Source organism: Mesocricetus auratus, unplaced genomic scaffold (genome assembly GCF_017639785.1).
Source record: "Mesocricetus auratus isolate SY011 unplaced genomic scaffold, BCM_Maur_2.0 Super-Scaffold_15014, whole genome shotgun sequence".
Taxonomy (NCBI): domain Eukaryota; kingdom Metazoa; phylum Chordata; class Mammalia; order Rodentia; family Cricetidae; genus Mesocricetus; species Mesocricetus auratus.
Genome location: NW_024429186.1, coordinates 70,926,037 through 70,950,351, shown reverse-complemented (window position 1 = coordinate 70,950,351; position 24,315 = coordinate 70,926,037). Strand labels below are relative to the sequence as shown.

Sequence of the window (24,315 nt, the reverse complement as noted above, 5' to 3'; positions counted from 1 at the left end):
CAAATTCCTATGTGATCCTGGACATATAATATCAAGGTTATGTAAGAAACTGTTTGCTAGGTAATAGGAATAGATACAGAGGACATTATCTACCTGCTAAATTGGATACAATTCAGGGATTCAATAAAAGCTGTGCTGTGAATAATATGTCTAATAGAAGGACATCATGGCCCATGTACAAAGTGTCCATCAATCACTGTAAAATCAGGGGCAAAAACTTCTGCTAGGAGCAGGAAATCCATTAGTTTATCCCCAAAGCTCTAATTTTTATTAAAGGATCTGGAAAACTGTGAAAAGCAGCCAGATTATGCAAATGATAAAGGAAGAGACCATCAGGAATATTCATGGGTATGGCCACATATATTTACTACCTGAAGGTAACCCTGTCTTCATGCTGGTGTGACCTATGCTGGCTACCCACTCAGCTCTGAACACAACGTCAGGTAGAGATGAACCACAAGCTACTAGAAGGTACACAGGTCTCACTTTTGTCTCTGAGAGCATCTGATAGAGCTTGAGACTCAGATGTCTAGGTTCCTTTCCAGAGACGATAAGGTCACTGTTCAATGACCTGTCAGGCAGGAGACCTTCATTGTTCACCTACTATTGAAGGAAGAAGTGATGTTGATATTACTATGTAATCATTGTATGTTGTCCTGAAACAGGTAAGTTTTTATTCTCCTCAAACCCCACAGAATTAGAAACCTAGAAATCCAGTGAGGGGTTAACTCAACTGGTAATTATGGAAGCCAGTTGGATGATTTCTGGGTACACCACAACTCAATGGAAGAAAGTTGTAACATTTTCACTATAGGAACAAAGAAAAGGACTTTGGATTTAACTCTAATGATGAAGAAAACTGTCTGTAAGAAGCAGTAAGTTGCCTCTAGCATAAATACTCAATGCCAGACACCCCCCAACCTGGGTGTCAGGGAAGAGGCCTTGGCAATCTGTGGGACCTTAGAGAGTACAGCAGTATTTATTCCTGGTATACAAATAGACTCTGGGAGCCCATTCCACATGGAGGGATGGTCTTTCTGCCTGGACACATGGGGGAGGACCTAGGCCCTGCCCAGGATGATATGACAGACTTTGGAGATCCCCAATTAAGGGCATTACCCTCCCTGGGGAACAGAGGGGGATGGAATGGGGTGGGGAGTTGGGAGAATTGGGGGTCGGGGGAGGAGGGGAGAGAGGGAACTGAGAGTAACATGTGTAAAAAGTTAAATAAAGAAAAAAAAAGGAAAAAAGTATCAGTCAATATGAAAATGAAAATGACTGTGTTCCTAAAACCCAATTTGTTAGTGAGGTGATGCAATACTATTAAAATATTTCTGACATTCTAAGAGACTGGAACTTTTGTTAGACCTCATCAACCCAAGCTAATAAACACTTTGATGTCACTTACGACTGCTATCCTACTTTATACTCAGCCTGTTTGTTTAACCTGTCTTTAAGAGAACAATATAACAACCAACCCTGACTGTCTTATTTTTCCCATATAATCAATTTTGCAACCTAATCCATCACATACCTTTAATTTTACATTACGAACTCTTCCACACCTCTGGCCCAGAGAGCAATGCATGTACATTTCTAGGCATGTTATGATAATCACTTGCAAACAGGTCAAAAGTGACTTACAGATAAATATTCACCATAAATGTTAGAAGCATTGTGAATATATGCTTCTATGTTTGTATGTTTGTTTTCAATGATTTTTACAGCAGCGATTGCTATCAGTTGGAGTCAGTAGCCCAATCCTCATTAAAACTCTTTTAAAGATTTTTTCAAGGTATCCCCATTCTTTCCTTCATGTGGTGCTTTCTTTGTTGTCTAATATGGATGGAGCAAAGCCCTTTGTTAAAGACACAGAGACAGGCAAAGGCAAGACAAGATACATAGGCATCAGTAAGATCCTGGGTCCCAGTAGCGTAGTAGCAATATGATGGTATACCTTAAAATTAGTGAGCAGTACATAGTGGAAAAGTTAAGTAAACATGGGAAGAGCTGGTATATCCTAAGGTAAAAAGTTCAGGAGCTCTACAATCCGCTGGGGTAGCATGGGGCTTGGCCCAGGTCACCTTCAGCTGTTTGACATGTGTCTTTTACCAGTGGCACCCACCCAGCATGCAAATGAGCTTTGCTGATTTAGTCATTCAGAGGTCTGTGAGCCAAGCTCTGTGGAGTGGGTCAGAATGATGACTTCTAGCTTCCTAAGTGGTTTTTGTGTGACAGTTGTGCTTGAGACAGGAGCAAGAGCTGCAGAGAAGCACCCCGTGATTTGATGCAATTACACAGCATAGTTCATGGCTGGCTGGGAAAAGTCAGCACCTGCCAGATGGTGTTGGCAGGAAGTAGATGGGCCCCATTTCCCCACTGCCTGATGAAGAAGCTCAGAGCGAGGCAGTCCACTACAGCAGGCTCTTCTGTCACTTGGCACCTGTTAGGGAAGAGGCCAATTTGTATAGTTGGCAGGCAAAGGATTGGAGTTAGTGTTATTTTTGCCCTTACGCTGGCGGAGAAAGGATATGCAAGGATGTGGTAATTAGGACTGCACATAAGATCAAGGGCTTTGAACCCACAGTACTGGGCTCATTTTTGGCTTAATTTTTGCTTTCTTATGTTGAAGGAGTTATCTGACCTCTGTAAATTGATGTTCTCAAACTTAGCCTGGCGTTGACGTCTCTGGACCCCTCTGACCTCTCTGAAATGACTTCTTCCTGAACACCCCTTTATAGTCTTGTTTTAGAAAACTAAAGAAAGGCTAGGGATATAAGACACGTCCGGGGGGCTCTGCTCCTTTTCCATTACTTCTTTTAGTCCAGGAAAGAAGAGACGAATTGCTATAGTTGAGGAGGCTTTGAGTATAGATGACAAGGTCAGTCGTTGGTAGAACACAATATGGGTTAGAACATGCATACAGGATAAGCTTTGCTAACCTAACCCAATGCTACCACTTATCTTAGCATAGAGTTCCCTAAGAGGTGAGCCAGAGCCCAAGCTTCAGCAACCTGTAGTTTGGAAATATGAATTTAGGAAGAGAAAGGGGGAGCAGAGAAGTGGAACAGAGAAAGAAGAGAACCAACAAAAGGATGCATTATTACCCATTATTACCTTCACTCTTTGAGTCCATAGGGAGTTGTGAGAGGTTCTCAGTGCCTTAGAACTGTCTGCCATGGGATGAAGTAGGGGTGTGGCTATCTACCAGCTCCAGTGAAATCCAAAGCACTCTCTCATCTGCACTGCTGCCTTATGCATGTTTGGGTGCTGGCTATATTCTAAAGGCCAAGGACATCGTTCACTGGGTAGATCTGACACATGCAAGGCCTTAGGTTAAGTCTCCAGAACCAGAGTCATACCAGCCAGAATGGATTCTGGTACTGTGTGTGATGCTGAATGCAAGGAGTTCATTGTGAGGGACAAGGTGAAGTTATTGCCCAGGGTATTCAAACTTGTGAGGAGATAAGACCTTGCTGCTGTGGTTAAAATAATAGAGTAATAAGAGAGTTTTGAAGTGGTGCAATGAGAGTTTTGAAGACTCAAAAGAGAACATATGGGGAGTCACTGAGAGCTGGTTTGGCCCCAGACAAAATTGTATAGTAGATCAAATTATTTCCAATTCTTCTCCACACACAGGTTCCCCTTGACGTCTTCACACTCACTTCTTTATCACAGCCACCCTTATCTGGGCACCTTATCGGGCAAGTAATGTGTCTCGATGCAATCAGCCAATGGGTTTTCATGAATACCTACTATGCATCTAGAATCTTGCCAGGATTTACGCACAAAAGCACTACAAACATTCTGTTCTCAGGTATCCAAGTCCTGCCTATACTGGCTAGACAAGTTACAAAGCGATTTTATGTATCTTGTGTCACTGGTGTAGAGGCAGTGAGACCTGGAAGCATGGAGGCGATAAAGGAGGTGAACTAAGTCTCATGCAATGATCAACTTTATTCAGAGCATCAGCCAATTTACACCCTAAGGGTAAGAAAAATCACATGAGCAAAGCTCCCATGAGTTCAACTTGAATACAATCACAAGGAGAAGCTGCAGTGGCAAAAGCATGCTTTTCCGTAGAAGCATATAGAAGATGGTTTAAACATGCAATTGAATAGCATCAGCAAGCATTGAGTAATCTGAAGTAAACTCACTCCTATCTGCTATACCTGGGAGGAGAGTGAAAACTCCTTCCAAGAACAATTCTGTGGGTTTTGAATAAACTGAGGTCCCAAAACTCTTGTCTTGCGTTCTTGGAGCTTTCTCACAGACACTTGGGATTCTCATCGCGGAACTCTGTTGCTGGACTGGGGTCTGACAATATTGAGCCCCGCCTCTTCTCTGCACCTACTCACTGTCTTGGCCTTCCTGCATCATGGTCAGTGCTGTGTGGGCTCCACCAAACTTCACACGAGTAAAACTTACATCTCTCACTTAAGAAAGGCTATGTACGGACACTTGTAAAGAATCCACTTGTGCCCTGAAATTCACAGTCCAGAGGGACAATGGAGTGAAGATGTGACCAAGAGAGAACCAGGGATAAAACTGGGACTTCATGCCTGTGCAGGCAGGGGTATTCTTTTTCTAAATTTTTATTTAAATTAAAAACCATCTTATTTTACATACCAATCCCAGTTCCCTCTTCCTCATGTCCTCCCATTTCTCCCACCATCCCTCATCCTACCCCTCATCCACAGCAGAAATATTCTTCATGAGGATTTTTCTAAAGGAGAATGAATTGTCAAGACAAGGGAAACTAGCTGAGAGGAGTAATAAAAAACAATAAAGGGCATTTTACTAGACCTAAGCTAGAAGGAGAGGGATGGGAAAATGAGAGATACCAGGAGGTTGCAGAGCAGGGCAGGGTTGCAGATGGCAGAGGGCAGAGGGGGTTCGGTACCTGGAGCAGAAGTAAAGCTGGTAATTGAGCGAAGATACCAAGGGCAAGGGGATTGTTTGTCATCATCTCATTTTGGACTGCTCTGAACATTTTGCAGTCTGGACTTAATGGTGCTCACTGAGGAAGTAACCCGGCAAACTTCTCATCTCAGGGTAGAGACAATGTACCTCTTTCTCCATCAGGCACCTACTCTCAGTAGGAAATGGATTTCTCAGACACTGGTGCCAGTTTTACACTTGGTTTTTCCAATCTCTACTTCTAATGGCTTTCTTTTTTCCTTAATGAGACAGAAGTAAGCAGGGTCCACTTTTGAAAGTATTTCTGATCCTCAGCCCCTGAGATGGTCTGAAGACAAGGAAAATACATGGCATGCAGAGAAGAAAGGGATAAATGGGCTCATCTGAGACACTGACGAAACAGGTCATTTCGGCCGGACTTCTGCTTAATATGTATGGGCCTTTGATGAATTGCAAGGAAATGTGAAACCAGACCAAATCACATTATGCAATGGTGAAGCCTAATATATCATAAAAATCACTTTGGGAAAAGTTGAAAATAGTCATGGACTCTTATTAAGGAGACTATTTGCAGATGGCAATAGGAACTCTTTTATAAACATAACAAATGTAACCTCTTTTCAGGGGAGTCACTTATTTTAATCAGAATAGGTTCCTGTCTCTATTCCCCTCTTCAAGTCTCTGCCAGTGATCCACGTAGACTAACACACTAACATATTACCTGCTTTTCCTTCAGTGGGGCCTACTTTCCTCTGTCTAGACATATGTTAACTTATAGTGGTACAAAGCTGAGTGTTTGGCATGAAAGCATTTGCTAAGGGACATAGGCATAGACAAGTGTCCTCTGGAGAAGAGAGATTGAAACACTCGGGGTGTTGACATTACCCTGTTTATCCATCACAGCGTTGTTGAGTTATAGTTGACATACCACAGATTTTGTTTACATAAACTGTAGTTTGCTGGGTTTCATACAGTTGTGCAGATATCAGCACTATTTGGTTACAGAATGCAGCTGTTGGCTGAGTTCCCTCCTGACAGATCATGGTCGGTCCTTCTTCCTGTTTCTGCAGCAGGCAGCCCTTGAACTGTTTCATTTTATGTATTCATTATTCTCAAAGCCTCATGTAAGAGCCTTGGTTCCTTTGTATTGGACTTCTGTTAGGATAGCTTTCTGGGCTTTGCCCATGGAACTAGTCATGCTTCCTGATGCTGAGTGGCATTCCATTATAGAAATATGCTTCATTTTGTTTGCTCTCTGACCAGTGGACGGACACATGAATTCTTTATCACTATCAATAATTTGATGTATATGTGCCTGCAAGCTTTTGTATGACTATGTGTTTTCATGTCTTCAAAAATTGCTTATTTATGTATGAGTGTTTTGCCTGCATGCATGTATGTATGTGCACCACACACATGCCAGGTGTCTCTAGACGCCAGAAGAGGGTGGCAGCCTCCCTGGTACTAAGTTAGAAATGGTTGTAAACCACCATGTAGGCAGGTCCTCTGCAAGGCAACCAGGGCTCTTAACTGGTGAGCCGTCTCTCCAGATCCTGTTTTCGCAACTCCTGTGTAATATTCCTGGGAGTGGAATTGCTAGGTTAGGTGGAAAATCAATCCACCTTTTCAGAATCCAATTAACTTTTCAGAAATTTCCAGACTTTTCCCAAAGCAGCCATCTTTTCATATTCCTGTAAGAGGCTGGCATAGTCCTGTAATTTTCAATGACTGTGACTGGGCCCCAGCAGCCTTATGTTAGCACTGCTGCAGAGTGCCTGAAATCGTTCCCTCCTCCCCATTTGCCATCGGTGCAGAATGGATTCCCAGATGAGTGAGCTCAATTTCATTGAGCCCTCTAAAAATCCCTGCCCAGCCCACCCGGCATGTTCCTTTTGAAAGCAAAGTCCCTATCTCACCATGCCCAGCTTCGTGCTTTGAAATGCTCCTAATAGCATAATTAAATCAAAACTCATTAACACAGCAATTCAGTTCCTCGCAGCAGGGCACGACTCAACGTCACTGCCTATTTCTCCACCTTTCTGTGCCACTGGTGTCTGAGTGCTTGGAAGAAGCAGGCCTTGGGCTTCTGTGGGAACCATGGCTACTCCCAGTGACGCACTTCCTTCCAGGATAGTCCTGTTACTGTTCCAAGCTCTCCATGTCCCCTTTTCTTAAGCAGAACTGGACAGCTGCTTCTTGCTCCTGTGATTCTGAGCACCTTCTACAAGGGGGACACTCAGTACACCATTTCAGACAATGCCACCTTCTCAAACAGGTGGATTCCTCCTGCCAAGCCCCACACAGAAGACTTTGCAGGTATAGATTCTGACAAATGAGCATGGGAATCCTGAAACTCGGTGGGTATGTAATGCCTGTTGTTAATAAGTTGCTTCATAAAGAACTCTGAGCATACGTGGGTGTTGTCCTAATGCTGCCGTGTTGAAGCTCCCCTCTATCCACAGTCATCTTAGGCATGTCCCAGCCCCAGGGGCATCTCTGCCCCTCTACCTCTGTATATGCCATACACTTTCCCCCCCAGTTTTAGACACTTGCCCTCCAGTTAAAACTTTTTATCAGCCATTGTAATACCATCTATGATGTCCTATTCACACAAGACACAAAAGTGTGTAGAGAGTAGCTTGTTCCCATCCAAAGCCAGGCTCGTAATTCATTACAAAACTTCATCTTTCAAACATGATTATTTGTTTTGCTTCTTGCTTATCTGCCTGATATTGTAAATCCAATTTTTAAATGCTATGAATTACATGTAAGAACTACTGTCTCTTGAATTAGTTAAACATGTAGGTAAACTAGGAATTTATATAGCCTGCTCTTATAGCCAACTTTGATAAAAATCAGAATTTACTACTGAAATCCTGTATAGTATTAACAGATCTTCTGGACCATTCCCAGAGTGTATGATGCTTTCTAATAGGACAAAAATGCTCCTCTGAAGGCTTATGAGGAGAGTTAGAGGCCAGTGATTAATGCCTAGCTCCAGTATTGGCTGACAATGCTTTTTGAAAGTTCTCAGTGGAGACAGAAACCTAATTTTAAAAGCCTTCCTCAGCCAGACGGACCAGTTAGATGAATGAAGGTTCTACTTCATCGTAGAGAGGTGTGGTCAGAGATACTTACTCTTTATCCTGAGCCCACTGATGGGCAAGGTCAGGAATGGAGGTCATTTCCTCTGCCATTCCGGAGAAGCAACTAGAACGAATGTCCTGTGAAAAGTGCATGCAGTTCTCTGCAATTTTAGGGAGGTCTCCGACTTCTGCTTTCCCTGTTTCTTGGTTTCAAACCTCATCCTTGGTCTTGCTGCCCCCTATCAGAATTTTGCTCTTTATCCAGCCTTCAAAATTTTAAGCTCAGTAGAATGCTTTTCCAAGAGCTAGAGTTGCTTCCACTTCCAGATGCCGTATCTCCATCCAGCTCCACTGAACACAAATCCGGAGAGTAATGTGCAGACTCAGAAACTAGTGCCTTTGCTGAGAGCCACAGACCCACTTCTCTATTTCAGAACTTGGCCTGGACTGGTGTATCCAGGTCTCAGCATCTCCCTTTGTGAAGATACTGACATATGCTTGATCATCATTTTTCCATCCTTTCTGGGACCAGATGCAAAAAGCAGCAGCCTTAAGGAATAGGATACTCTACTCCCCTTTCTCAGTTTCTGATCTTGTGGGGTTTTTGTTTGTTTGCTTTCTTTTGTTTTGTTTTGGCTTTGGTTTTGGTGTTGTATTTGTTTTCCCCATCTTTGATGGCATCTCAATAGCTCTCACTCTGATAGCTGGTTTCTTTGACTGTGCTTAACTGTAGAGCTTAGACTTCTGTTGTTAGGAACTTGAGAACAAGGGGAGACCTTAGCACTGCTACCCCATCCTGAAGCCCTTCCAGAAATGTCTTCTAAGCAAATGTTTCCATTGAAACCTTTGTGATACCACCTTGAGTATGCTTAAAGAAAATATTTTTGTAATTTTGAATTTCAGTTCAGTTTTTTGTTGTGTATTGCCACAATTTCTAAGTGAAAAGAGTAAACATCATAACTTGAAATGTATTGTATCTAAAATGTTAGCTTTGTCTTTATTTTCCTATCTTCTCTTTTCTCATTCTCCCTCCACCCCTCTCCCCTCTAGAAGGATAAATATATTTAATTTTAGGAGATTCTAGTGCTCATTTTACTCACAAAAATCATTATACAGAAGTTCATACTGGAAACGCTCCAGGAGACAGTAGACTTAATGTTGTCCACCAACGTGGATACAACTGCAATGCTCTTCTGTCCTGAGTGTTCCACTAGAGAGTGAGACAAGGAACATTTCTTCAGGGTGCTGATCCTACACTGCCTTCTGAACATTGTTTCACACCAGTGGAATACACTTTCTACGGACTCTGTGTAGATTGTGTCAGGAGTCTCTGAATATTCCAAAGTTGAGTCAAATGTCCAATTGATTAGCTTTCATATTACAGAAAATGTAGTTGCCAACATGAATGCTTTTATGTGCTTATGTTAGAGAGCATGGCCTCCTAATATTGAACTTCTGGAAACTGAATTGTACCTAAGTGTGAAGATTACAGATTATCTTTGGGGATAAATTTGATAAATTTCCTGAACTAATTGAGGAGTTAAATATTTCACGTATTGCTTCCCTGTCCTACTGATAAATTCTTTGTAGTACTCAATGCACATCAGCTAGAAACTGGGATTGGTTCTTTATGTGGAATAACCTCTGGCTGCAATAAGCAGCTCCCAGCTCTGGGGTTTATGTTAATACACACTTCCAGACACTGATAACAAGTGGAAAATGCAATTCTTCATGTCTTGTCAGTCTCCATTCCTCACTTTCATGGTTTTGTTGTGATTATGCATGGCTTCGATCTCTCAGTAAGATTTATTTTGAAATATTGCTGAGAGAATTACAAAGGCCTGCGGCGTGGTCAGAATGATGTCTGTTGGATTTTGGTAAATCGGGGACTTTGCTTCCATGTCCAGCTCTATGTTTAAGGAAAGGACAAATTATAGGGGAGAAGAATTCAGAATTGCAGCTTGGAAGGAGGCAGAGCAGGTGTTGAGCCCACCAGCACGCACATCATCAGTCAGCCTAGCTCACCCAAGCTTTCTGCTCCCTGACTCATCACTGAGACAGAGCAACAAGATGACAGTCCTGCAGAACATTACTTCCAAGATTCCTTCTTAAAGCAATTCTGGCTGACGGGAAATAGAGTCTGCTCTCTGTGACAGGAACATTAGTGTCTACTAAATACTCCTTGTGTACCCTGATGTTTTCTTGAGTCTCTATGATTGAAGTCTCTGACTATATTTGGTTAATCAAAGGCAACCAAAACAACATGAGTACATGCACGCACACATACACAGGTATTGCTTCTGGGTAGAGTAAAGTAAGACATGGGCACTCATGGGATGATAGCATCACAAAGAGGGAGCCTCCCTCAAGCTGGAGAAAAGGACCCCACACATCCACTGGACATTAGTACAAGGTAGACATAAATTATATTGTGTATATTGTGTTAAGAACCAAATACTATGTTAATTTCTCATGCCAGTGTAGGTTACTTCATACTCTGCCCATTCTTCTCCCGACTCTGCACAGTTCAGAAGGATCCACATTTAGAGATGCTGAACTGGGTGCCATATCCTCATCTTAAATGGTTCATTTTATTCCAACAAGAGTCATGAAGCTTGTCTTAGAAATGTGACATAGTTGTGTGTGTGTGTGTGTTTTTCTAAGAGACCCACCTGGCAAGCACTCCAAAATGCTTTTTTGTCTTGCTAAACAGCTGTCATTTTGCCACATGTTATTTGCTTGACTAAAGGATAAGATATCATTCAGTAATAATAATGTCAAAATTTTTGCTAAGTTTTAATAATCTACATCTGACACTTACACCTTTTCAGTGGTGGCCATAGAAATTGCAGTTGACAGGAAGGTAATCAGGGCCACAGCTCAGTCACTACAAATGTTTCTAAATATCTCACTCTCAGCTCTGGTATTCAGAAGTAAATTGCTACTTTTTTAGACTTCTCTATTAGAGCAGGTTCCTAATTTCCATTTAAAAATGGAGCTTTGCCTCTTTTGTGTTATATAAAGGAAGTCAGTTGGCAAATGAGCCCTGAGATAAAGGAATGGGCCTGTCTCTATGGCTTGGCCATTTTTTTCCTTCATACCCCCTTCTTCTGGTTACCATTGGCGAGAGAGTGAGAGGGCTAGGGTCAGGCCATCAGGATGCTGCTGTGTTTGCTGGAGGCAGGAAAGTAGAAGAGAGGTCAACAGCACCTAAGCCTGCATCCTGTTTTCTAGTTTTGCTTTCAAATTTCTGCATTAGAAATTCATTGATGTAATCACTAAGACAACCAATTAGGCATAATCTACAGGCACTTCAGTGTAAAGAAACTTAGAGTAAACTGTCACTGTGAACTGTGCTTTTGCTTATTGGGGGAATTTAGATGTGTATGAGAAACACAACCCTACTATGTACCTTTTGGATGTACTAATTCATGTATATAGAACAATAACTTCTAAAAATCCAAACTGTTAGGTCACATTCAATGGGGAAATCTGTCACAAGACAATTTGTATATTTTTGAATTTCCAAGCTATGGGCTTGGAAAGACACCAGTGCATGGGGCTTGTTGGTCCTCCTAATGTACCTTTCTGGTTGCAAGAAACCTCAGCTTGTCTTTTTCCATTGCTGAAGGTAGCTGTGGTTCTATAACAGACCACTTCACGATCCTAGACTTAACACAACAGTTTACCACTTCCTGTGTTTGGAAGGGTTGGCAGGGGTTGTGGTTTAATAGATCTGCTTTTATCTGAGGCCAGAAAGCCTCAAGTCATTCTTTTCTCCTCCCAAGATCCCTTTCTGTGGGCTATCAATCATCCTTAGTCTAGTTCATACTTCCCAGAGGGAGCAGATCATCACACTCCTGCTTGTAGGATGCTTGGCAGAATTTTAGTGGCAAAGCATATCATATGGCCAAACCCAGAATCACTGCAAGAGGGAACTACATAAGAGTAGGGATGGTTGAGAGGCGTACTTCCTGGGGGCCATCAATACAACCTTCTATCTACTTTTCATGTTTGTTGTAAAATACAGGGATGGAAGAAAGAGGAGAAGACATCTTAACCACAGTCAGTTTCTGCCCAACCCCACAGAGACCTAGAATATTGCTTGGGATACCAGGATATTTAGCCTGGCTATCATGGCCATGCAGATGCTTTTCATCTACCAAATATCTGTCAATGTCATTGTCACAACAATCTGTTCCTGCTACTACAGATCTTGGCTGACCCCATCTTCATTCCACTTTTAATACCTCATCTATCCTCGGCTTTCTCATGGCTGCTCGTATTGCTGTCTATGTTTGACCTTTGGCCTTTGGTCTTGCTCCTAACTGCTGCCTCACTCTCTCTTCCTGTCTCTTATTCAGCCTTCCCCCAGAAAGGAATTTTCTGGCATTGAGTTGGTCACTCTTAATTCTCTTTCAAGTTACCAAGTCATCTCGTAGCCTTTATACAGCCTGACTGCCTTTGTTCAGGCGCCCACTCTGATTCTTTTAGGCTTGGTCAGGCTTGGGCTGCGGGGAGGGGTGGCATTGGTTATAGGAAACTCAGTGTCAGACTGAGAATGGAGTCGTCTCCTCCCTTCTGTTTAGCTGCTGTGACTGGATTAGACATGGGATAAGAAGGGAGTGCCTTTCCATTTTCCAAGAACAACTCCTTTTCTCTCCTTACTTCAAACACCTTTTGCAGTCAGCTTCCTCACCCCAGAAGAAATCTGGGCAGTGCTGGTCGGATACCTGGCTCGCCAAGTATGGAACAGGTGCGCTCTTGCTCCAGCTGTCACTGGCCTGGGGCATGTGGACTTTCTATTAACCCCGTCTTAGGCTTTGTCCTAAATCTCTCATTCAAATCGTGGTCTCATATTATGTTATTTCTTTTCCTGTCGCTGCTATGCTAAGTAAAATAGTGGATGTCTATATGATATCATGCGTGAGAAATAACCAGATTTTACCAAAGGACTGGTACCTTTGATGATCTAACTCCATGTCTTAAAAGTGTTATCTAATTTTTCTAAATCTAAAAGACTAAGTTTTTGGTTATTTTTACAATTAGAGGTAGAAATAGCTTTTAAAATATTTGTGAAACTTGGTAACAGTGACTATTTCCTGATGGCAAAACTGGACTGCTGATTCTTTATTTTGCCATAGTTGATGTTTTTTTACCTCCTGACTGCTATACAGAATGAACTGTATTATTGTTATTGTTGCTGTTTTGGAGTCAGGGTCTTGCTTTGCAGTCTGTGTTGGCCTTGAACTCTCAACCTACCTACCCATGTGTAAAATCAACCTTTTAAAGAACGCCTTGTCTCTATTATCTTAACTTGTTATTCTTATAAAAGACCAGGCCTGTCATGTGGTATAATTTTGGGGGTCCCTATTCACATGGAAAACAGTGTGCAGAGACCCTTGTCAGTGCTTTGAGCAGCCATGTGAAAATCATCTATATATAGACTCCCTCAGCCCTTTAGAAAGTGATCCAGGGCTAAATTTGGTAGGTGTGATTGCTTATGGACTAATTGCAGTGTAAGCGGATGAAGGAGAGATTCTGAATTCTTTCAGGATCTGGCAGAGTGAAATGAGTAGAAACAGCAGAACTTGTCAGAAGAACCAGCTATCTAGGTCTGGTACTTCAAATGTCATGGGTGTGTATGTCCTCAGCTTGTGGCTACCAGACTGCATCGTGGAGTCCTTATCAGTAAGTAGGCTGCTAGAATTTGTTTTCATTTTTTTATTACATTTATTGTGTTGGGGAAAGAGGTTTCGTATGCAGTGGCACATGCATAAATGTCAAGAGGACAACTGTGGGAGTCTGTTATTTCCTTCCACCATGTGGGTTTGGGAATTAAACTCTGGTTGCCAGGCTCAGCAGTGAGCACTTTTAGCCACTGAGTCATCTTGACATCAGCCCTAGAACTTACTTTGGAGATTGTTGGGCAGACAGGCTATCTGCATATAGGGAGGAGCCTAAGTGGGATTCCTGTGTAGAATAGCCCTTAATAAATACAGCGTCGGCTGTGAATTTGATAAAGCTTCAAGACATCACAGGCAGTCACTATTTCGGAATCTGATAGGCCTAAGGCCATGTTTGTAAGGGATTGTCCTGGTTGCTGATGAGTGTAGGAGCATCTAAGCCACAGTGGATGGTACCATCCCTAGGCAGGTGGGCCTGGACTGCATGAGAAAGCTAATTGAGCATGAGCCAGGGAGTGATGGAGAGAGTAGATCACCAAGCAGCTTTCATCTTTGGTTCCAGATTCCAGGTTCCAACATGGCGTTGCTGCCCTGACTTCCCTTAATGTTTGATTGTGATTTGGAAGTATAAGCCAAACAAATCCTTTCTGTTTGTAAGGTGATTTTGGCCAGAGGGTTTTACCTGTAAGCTGCAACAGACAGCAAACTACAACAGTAGCCATCGTGATTGGGATTTTTCTTCCCTCATCTGTTAAATGGGTATATTTACGTTGCTTTTCTGTTGTTTTAAAATGTATCAAGTAAGATGCTCGCTTACAGTGCTCGGAGGAATAAAGGTTTAGAGCTTTTACTAGGGATACACTATCACCTATTATGCTGGCTAGTCTTATGTCAACCGACACCCAAACTAGACTTATCTGAATGGACAGAATCTTAATTGAGAAAGTGCCTCCATAAGACCCAGCTGTAAGATCTTTCCTTAGTTAGTTATTGATGAAGGAGAGCTCATTATGGGTGGTGTCATCCCTGGGCTGGTGGTCCTGGATTCTATAAGAAAGCATGCTGAGCCAGCCATGGGAAGCAAGCTAGTATGTAGCACCCCTCCATGGTCTCAGCATCAGCTCCTGCCTCCTGGGTCCTTCTCTGTTTGAGTTCCTGTCCTGACGTCTTTCAATGATGAACCGTGCTGTGGAAGTATAAGCCAAATAAACCCTTTCCTCCTCAACTTGACTTTCGGTCATGGTGTTTTGTCACCGCAATAGAGATCCTAACTAAGACACTTGTTATTATTTATCTTTCCTGAGATACTGATTCATCTTAGTAATTTCACTTTGATCCTTTATAGAAATCCTACTGTAAGATTCCCTTGACTGAGGGAAAATGAGAGACATGCCCTTTAAAGACTCACACAGCTTGCTTTGCCGTTTGTAGAGATCATTAAAGTCTCTGCCGTCCATACCTCCGGTAGGCTTTTCTTTAGCTTGGCATGATCTGTGGCTGTACTGACATAACTGTGGCTTTGCGGAGGATTTATGTCATCTTCTTTCCGTGGCCTCAGATAACAAGTCTGTGACCGAAAAGCACAGGAATAACTAGGGGTGGCCTTCATGTGCTTATGCCTTACAGTAAAAATATTTACAACATGAAGAGCGATCACCTTTGGGTTGGCCACTGGGAAAACAGTCAGGATAATGGCACATCCAGCGGTAGCACAATAAGAAAGACCAGCTAGTGACATGCTATCAGCGGCAGTGATTAGCGTGTCACTGGAGTCCGGGTATGTCACTATTTCGTTCGCTGGCTTGGAGAGTGCAGATGAGCCTTGTGCAGTCAGCACTGACTCCGCCCGCATGCTGGATACAGAAAAGCACAAACAGCACACAAGAAAATGGCAAATGATGCTCAGGCTTCCTGTCCTGCTGGAGAGCTGACTTTTAAAACTTAAAATAGCTGCAGTTCTCATTTGAGAGAAAAACAAGCTTTTATTTTCCTTCTAAAAACAGAGACTCCTTACGTAAGTCACAGGACAGCTACTTTTCTTGGGGTTGCATGAATTTTCTTTTTGGTCAAAACTTTAGATTATTCTTTTAAACTATATAGTAAATCATACTCTATGATTTAATATGAATTTGAGGCAAAAAACAAATGAACCTTGAATTACATTTCTTCTAGAGTGGAGAAAGAAATACTGAAGATGCTTTTGTTGTTTCGTTTTCCAGTCCACAGATTCTATACATAATATGAAAATATGCTTTTAATGGAATTACAGAAATATATACTAAAGGACTTCACTGCTTATCTTTTTGTTGATCATTGTGACGGCACAGATGATTTTAACTATCTAGGTAACTTATCGGAGTTGACAATAATCTTTTTCAATATTTTACATTGTTTAATAATAAACACTTTTTGAAAAATTCAAGCTGGCACACTCCTTATTTCACATTGACACTTTATTCCTTTTGATCTAATTGCACGAAGAATTTAGTTTTGCCCTGTGATTCTTACTGTTGAATAGCTGTCACCTCCCAGGGTGACATATGGGGCAGGTAGTTCCTGGTGGGGTGTTGACAGGAATACTAAGGGTGCAAAGCAGGAGTTTTTCTTTGTGCAGCATTCTTTTCCTTGAGCAAAAACTCAGTTTTCTTTGCTGTATTTGATTTTAGTTTGATTGAGTGCTGGAGACTTAACGCTGTCCTTGAGTGCTTGGCATGCCACCTTTGAAGGCGGAGTGGGTGATTTTTCTTGGGTAGGAGTCAGCGATGGGCTGAACCATTGCTTTGTCCTGCCCTAAAAGAATATGCACTGGAGATGATCTTGTGGCTAATGGTGCAGTGAACTTCCAACCTCTGAGGAGAGACTGTATTTTTCCATATTATATTTCCTAATCTCCCAACAGCGTGAAGATTTTATTGCTTGTGATTCTTTCAGTAAGTATTCTTTCAGCTTTTGTAAAGCTTGTGTTTTTCTTTATCATGTGCACTGCAATTTTATATGTAATTTATTAATTTCATGTGAACTTTGAAAGGATAAAGGTAGTTTAGTGATGTTTTATCTTAAATGAATGTTTTCTCTTTCAGAGGAGAATGAACATTTACGACATCAGGCAAAATACATAACAAGTGAGGAACTTAGAAACTATGTATAGCTACTTAAGATCCTACAGGCATTACAGTACATATAATTCAGATTTGGGGAAGTATTTGGGTTTTCTAGTATCTATTTATAGGGCTGAGTGCTTAGATCTAATACATTTAATTTACATGCTTCATAAATCAGGCAGGCAAGTAGTGTGTTCTAGAGTTTAACTTTGATGTTTTACCTCAGCATATGCTGTGTGTAAGATCTACTTGCTTTAATGTCCTTTGTGCCCTTTCTTTTTATTTTCCTTGAAACTTTTGTTGAATTAGAGTTAGCACTAAAACAGACAGAGCTGAGGCAGTCTAAAACATGTGATTGTGTGGTGGTGATATGCTGTGGGCACGCAGAAAGGTGGATTGCTTTGAATCTGGGTCAGAAATTCTTGAACAAGCTCCATTTCCTGCTTCTTAATGCTACCTAGAGGCAAATGTTTACAATGGAATAAAAGACAAACTTTTTTATAGTATGAATGATGGAGTCACAAAATGTATTTATGTAAGCAGAATGCCTAAGGTTAGCTAGTTTCTTTGTATCTTTTCTGTAAGAAGTCCATCTAAACTAAATTTAAATCAGAATTTGGTTGCTGGTCAAACACACTTTATCCATATTGTTTCATTTTTTTCATATCTCTGTGCTTTACCCTCTGTGGGGAGCTGATATTACAACTGATTTATCTATGATGATTAGATTCTGGCCTGCAAACTGCACATCATAAGAAAAACATAGCTCAGGTTATACCATGGCCAATCTACTTGAATACAACCAATTGAGTAATCTCAGGGCTCCTTTTGGTCCTTTTTGCTTTCATCCCTTCATGTTGTTACTACAAACATTTATTTGCTTCCTTCCATGCTCCAAGCAGGCTCCTGGGATGCAGTTGGGGAGTGGTAGAGATTAAGTCTCTATCCTACAGAAACACAGTCTAGTAGAAAAGATGGATCTAATAAAAATACATGACTACTTAAATAGTAAAAGCTGCACATATAATTCACTAATGAAGCCTGCAGAAGCTACCTTAGGTTGTTATAGTATTGTTCCCTTTTGACTACCCAAGATCCATTGCTCACAGGTGCCTTTTCTTCCTGAGAAGACACATTCCACATCTTTCTAGGTGGACAGACAGCTTTTTCTATGGCTGGGCCCAGGTTTTCAGTGTGGTGCTTTTCCATACAGGTGACAGGACAGTGAGATGAGGGGAACACAGCCCACTTAGCCTGTTTGTTTATGGTTTCATTTGTTTGTTTTGAGACAAAGTAAATCCAAGATGAACTTGGATTCACTATGTAGGTAGGGATGGCCTTGAAGCAAGCTATTTAAAATTAAAATAATAAAAAAAGATAGACATGGTTGCCTTCAGAGAGCTTAAGCACAAATATTTAAAAATGGAAAAATCATAATAATGGGGAAGGGTGAGGATTTTGCTTGACATAGCCACACATATTTCTGAACTGATATTAGATTTATGAATAAATGATTTTTTCCAGCCTCCGAGTTAAGTATTTAAAACCTAATTCCCTTTTAGAATTCACATATAACAGAGAGCTGATTTTTTTGAGTTGCATATTTTCACTCTTTATTTCTGACTTTTGATATATTAAAATTATCATTCTTATCCCCCCCTTTTCAGTTCCCTGCATGAAAAGCTGTTTGAACATTGCAAGAAAATCATCTGTGAAAGAAGAAAAGGAAATTCCGTGTGTGGGTCTCAGCAGCAGTAGAGCTGTTGGAGCAGCTTCAAATAATGCCGAAAAAGAAGCCCTTCTCTGCAGGCAGAGTGCCCCTGATTCTCTTCCTGTGTCAGATCGTTAGTGCCCTGGATGTACCTCTTGATCGTGAGTATTAAATCTCTTAGGCCTGGAGGCAAACCCTCCCAGTGTTTACCATTACCCTGAACTGTGTTGATGAGGAAAGTGTCTGTGTGACACTGAAAAGCTAATCAAAACGAATTTGGCTTTTACCTTCAGCACCTGGTGTTTATGAAGACACCGTAGAAAAGGCCATGGAAATGGCTGGCCATGCTGTCCTCTCTTTTTCATTATCTTTCCTTGTCTCAGGTGTCTTTTGTATACAGTGAGAGGAGTGGTCTGAGAAGGGGCTGGTGCCACTGCCCTGATCCTCCCTGTGGGCAGTCCACACGTGAACCACCTTACAAGGATGATGCAGACCCCTCGTTACGGTCCTCATTGTGTCACTTTCTTCCTCCATTGCTGAGGCATCTCTAAAAAACAACCTAAGGATGGTCTCGCCAACTTCTGACCCGTTGTATCCCCAAATCACCCATACTTCCTTTGTTGTTGTTTCTTCTGATTCGGACAGATAGCCTCATTTCACTTTCTTGTTTGCATCTTCAGTGTAAATCTAATTATAAGACTAGTGTTATAAAACAGCAGAGCAGTGAATATGGAGCATGGGAACCTTGCCTGGTCCCAAGGCAGAAGTCTGGGTCAGCAGCAGGTGAGGGACCGGTTGGGGGCTAGGGGTGGATGGGAAACGGAGACCTGTAGATGTGACTTATATTGAAGGTTTATTGGGGGGGAGGTAAGAAAATAAGGGAAAGAGAGAAGAGATAAAGACAAAGACACACACACACACACACACACACGAGAGAGAGAGAGAGAGAGAGAGAGAGAGAGAGAGAGAGAGAGAGAGAGAGAGAAGACATGTCTCCTCCTAGAGATGACGGAAGAAGAGAAAGAAAGTGGAAGAGTTCTCCTAAAGAGACCTTCGCGCCTTTGTACAGAGCCAGGGTGTGCAGAGGCACTGTGCCAAGTTCAAGGGACAGAGCCAGGTGTGCCTGCATTACAACAGCTAGTATGTCATGTACAAGGCTTTTGAAAGGTTTTTTTTCGGCTTAAACTATCTGATCAAAGATCAAGGTGTAAAACTGTTAAAAGAAAGCAAGACTTGGAAAATCACTCAAAGGAGGCAGCAAGCAGGGCCTACAGCATTTTTCTCCCTTATTTTCCCCAAAGTAAAATGTACGCCACAGTCTGCCTGGCCCGAGTGGTTTGGTTGTAGACAATAAAGACAACACTGGGTTCCAGCTGCTTATGTGTCTGCAGCGTGAAGCAGAATTCCAAATCTGAACAATTGCTGTACTTCACAATTGATTTACCCTTTATCCCCAATCTACATGACCTCTTTAAAGCCATTAGCTTCCTGAGTAGAACATCTGTTTGCCAAGGTTTCTAAGGTGCAAGAAAGATAGCTGTGTCCTGGAGCTATGCAATTGCTGGGGTGTCCTTTTCCATCACAGAAGTTGCAACTGCCTGTGCAAAGACGAGATGTGTTTCCTGCACACTGCCTGGGCCATGCATCTCTACACTAAAGCCCAACAAAATGCAGCATTTCTGTTTAGTTACTCATCCAATGACCTTAATTTAAAATATGTAGATATATATTTAATTGAAATATGCATTCGCCTGAGTTTATTGGAGCAGGATTATTTAACTATGCATTTGCTCTAATAGATGCACTGGGAAGGAGAGAAAGCAGCGAGGGAAATGCCTTTGTTCTCTCTTGTGTTAAATATATTCCTCCTTAATCTGACTGCTCAATCTAACTATCAGGGGAAACAGGCACCTAGGGCTAACTCAATTATGGCAGCTAATGGAGAAGAGGCACAACCATGATGAAAATAAAGTCACCAGTCGCCTAGGCTCTCCTGCATTAACCTTTGCAAGTGGTAGTGACAGGCAGCAAGGCAGAATGATTGGAAATGCATGTAAACACTTCCCAATTTCACCCACCCTTTCTTCAGCACACATAATGATTCTATAAACTCAATCTGGGCAACTGAGAATTCCGAAGCAGAAATATGCTAATGGCATAAAACCATCTTGGAGAGCAACCATAGAAATGCACAAATCTGAAGTCAGTGTTGGATTTGACTTGGATGCAGAGTTGTAGCAATATCCCATTGTTAGGTATCATTATCGCGTGCATTGTGGTGTCTGGGATTATAAGACCAGACACTAGACAGAAAGTGACAACTCAAATTAATTGTAGATTTCACCTATTTTTTAAAATTGACCATAATTATCCGTGCAGCACAATGTGTATAGGATGGAGTTAGATATCCCTGGTCCTGGAAAAGCCCCCACTATTTTTTCCTACAGCATAGCCTTTGTTCTTCCGGGTGCTGTGAGAAGCTGCTGCAGGGGCAGACAGACCTGAGTGCCACTTTCTTTCTCTTGCAAAGTCACAACTTCAACTTTTACAGTGTGGTTTTTATTCTAGGTCAATCCAAGTAGACAAGATGCCCTTTTTTTCCCTTTAGGGTGCTAACATTGTCATTACTAACATCTGATTTTCTTTAATCTTCTTTGCCCACTCACCTGCTGATTCTGATGGGGGAAAAGCAAAGCTTCTTGATGACTGTAAGTGTATTTCTGCAAATTACTAGGCAGTGTGACGATGTGACTGTGTCCTTGTCTCTTGAACTAATAGTGTGAATCAAGCAAACACCATGCTTTGTGATTAGTGTCTTTTTAAGCATGTTGCTTACTATACCCGAACACCTCACATGAGTGCTAAAGTACAAATGGAATATATAACCTGCATGAATAATGGAGACTCTGATATTACTTTCACCAACCTGCTATTCTACTAATATACAAACTGTATTCACATCTGATGTAACTCAATGAGAAAATTCAAAACTTTGTGGGGAACATGATTTTTTTTTCAAATGTCATCAACTGGAACAGACACACGTCTTTTGCAGAGTTTTGGAAGTTGGATGTATGCAGAAGCTCACTCAAGTCCCTCTTCCATGGCTATAGGCTTCAGAACTGGGTAGAACAGTGTTATAAGTAGGTGTTATAAGAGAGAAGCTCTGCACATTAGCAGATTGTATTGAAATATACAGAAGGCAGAATTATTTCAGTTACATTGTCCCTGGGAGGCTTCCTATATGGAAATTTCCTAACAGCTGGATAGCATTTATCATCCAGTGAAAAGATGGTCCATCTTCAGACATTTTCCTTTGATGACGAATTAAACAGAGGAATCTTGGTAAGTCACTTATTACTACAAAGCATTTGTTAATTGCCATATGACCTAAGCACTGTTCAAAGAGATACCTCCAGATGGCGAACTCCTGGGGCAGCTGCAAGCACAGGAGGGAAAGCCCTGCATTTGAAAGCAAATTTGCATGTCTGGCACTCTTACCCCATTCCATTCTCCCCAAGAAGACCTGGACTGAATGACTAGAATCCCTTCAATGAATGTCTTTGTTCACCATTTTGTTCACCTTGAGATTTTTGTTATTATCCTAAAGGCTGTACTCCCAGAATCTGAGGCTAATCACTCCAAAATGAAGCTGGTCCAAATCAGAATCCTGAAGAACAACTGAACAGTGGCCGTGTAGCATCTACTAAAAATATTACACAAAGTGTGTTAGTCATCTTCCCAGTTACAGTTGGAGTCCAAGTCCACTTGTAAAATTCCCTTCCCTTCTGAGGGCCTATAGGAGTTGAACCTCAAGTATCCAACTAATGAAAAACAGAGAGCCACTAACCATCAAGACAGAACTGCTGACTAGCTTTGGAAGTTAACAACATAAAGGCAGGGAGGTCCAAAGTGCCTGATGCTGGGGAAAGCGGGCTGGAGCTGGACTGCTTCATTGCATTGTCCCAAAGATGCCACTCATTTTGTAGTGCATGCCAGGTTTATGGGTCCTAACATTGGGAGCCAGGTAAGTATTTGTCTGCCCTACCTATTGTGAAATATATAGAGACATCCTTGGCCTCTACCTACTACAGGTAACCATTCTACCTCAACCCTAGTTGTGGAAATGGAAACGCTCTTCTGATGGTCCCTGGAAGAGCAAGGGCACATTGATCATGTGGCAAACTACCAGTCTGAATAAAGTCCCTTGAAGCTGTGCTTAGCAAGGACCAAACAGAAATGAGGTGAAAATTAGTCTCTGCTTAATGCCTTCCTGGTCAAGCCATTTGTCTTTCTAAATAACAAATAGAGGTTAAAATCTATGGTATCTAGAATCCTGATCTCCTGAGAGGAAAGACCCTATAGTGCTCTTAGAACTACTTGGAGAATGATCAAGTCTCTAGACTGGCTTTCTTCAGATTGAATTGCCCTGGGTCACAACAGTAAACCGTTCCAGTTTCACAGTAAAGGACTAGGCAATAATTTGAAAAGCACAATAGAAACACTATCCCCTAAAAAGGAGAATTTCAATCCCAATTATAGCCCAACTAAGAATGTTTTCTCTGCATTTCTAATTCATCTAACTCCTGTCAATGCTCTAACTTAACAATTTTTTAGATATGAGCATGTCAAAAGTATTTTCCCTGGGATATTAATTTACATAATTAGCATACTCATGAGCTGTGCATTCTATCATAAGGAAGAGTCAAATCTACCTCATAACTTATATTGAAGATACCACTTGAAACGAAAGAACCATGAATTTCTCATTGTTACATCAGAAAAACAATGTTTGAACATTAGATTTGCATTAGTAATCATTTTCCCAGACTTTTGGTGTGAGAAAATGGACTTTGCAGATGTGTGTGTGTGATATTGCCAAAGGCAAGTTGTGTCCTGACTTCCCAACTTTAGGTGAGTTTTGGTTGAAAACCTAATGAGGATTTACTGCTACAACAGAAGTTACTAAGAATATTTGTGGCATATTTAGTCTTAGGCAAGTGATTTTAATATAGAAAAAGTGATTGCTATTAGTGATAGTACATCTTTTATTTCTTTACATTATTCTCCCTTTTACAATTAAGTGGTGCAACCTCCAACTATCACACAGCAGTCACCAAAGGACTACATTATTGACCCTCGGGAGAATATTGTAATCCAATGTGAGGCTAAAGGAAAACCCCCTCCAAGGTAAGCATTTAAACTAGCAGGCAATCTGTATGCATATAGAAATGTCTGGGATTTTAATAGAACACAGAAGATCGTGTGGAGCAATTGTGTTTTCAGTTGGATATTTCTCACGATGACTGACAGCATGCTCTTGTTTATCTAAGCAGCCCCCTGGCTCGTTTTAGCCCTTTAAAGGTGTTTAATGTGTCTTCTAGGTCCTGTGCATCTCTAAAGTATCAGTTAGAGGGCCATTGTCTTGTCTCTCAGATTAATTAAAGCTTGTTTACTAAAGCCCAGAATTTTGCATTTTCCTATTCATGCTTTTCTGTAAAATGCTCATAATTTGTGAGGAGCTAGAGGAAGACCTGCTAATCTTGGTTCTGATACCAGTGGTTTATGACAAGGGACAACCCCTTTAGCTGAGCTTACTTTCTCATAGATTGAAAAGACAAAGGATAATTTGAATGGATGGCTGCTACAAACTCTCTTACTTCTGCACTGGCCATGTAATAGTCTTACACCATTCGCTACCCTTATCAGTGTTCTCTATGTAGATCTCAGCATGAGCTCATCATAATCAGGTCTAAACAAAACATGATAAAGATGAGATACTGAGAGTCACTTGCTGGACTATCATCCAA

At 41.5% G+C, this 24,315-nt stretch overlaps 1 protein-coding gene across 50 annotated transcripts in view; it reads left to right on the top strand.

Annotated features, from left to right (window-relative positions):
- Positions 1-24,315, top strand: part of Nrcam (neuronal cell adhesion molecule) — a 276,086-nt gene that overhangs the window by 182,831 nt on the left and 68,940 nt on the right. For 22 of the 50 annotated variants that reach the window (XR_005876354.1, XM_040743170.1, XM_040743158.1 and 19 more), the window contains exons 4-6: positions 18,462-18,666; positions 21,184-21,213; positions 23,590-23,695. Coding sequence is in view for 49 of the 50 variants with exons in the window: in XM_040743170.1 (XP_040599104.1) it covers positions 18,576-18,666; positions 21,184-21,213; positions 23,590-23,695 (227 nt within the window). In the remaining variant the exon portion in view is untranslated. Of the gene's footprint in view, positions 1-13,561; positions 13,698-16,483; positions 16,624-18,461; positions 18,667-21,183; positions 21,214-23,589; positions 23,696-24,315 lie in introns of those variants that run through there. The other 28 variants (XM_040743194.1, XM_040743188.1, XM_040743180.1 and 25 more) reach the window with 6 other exon arrangements.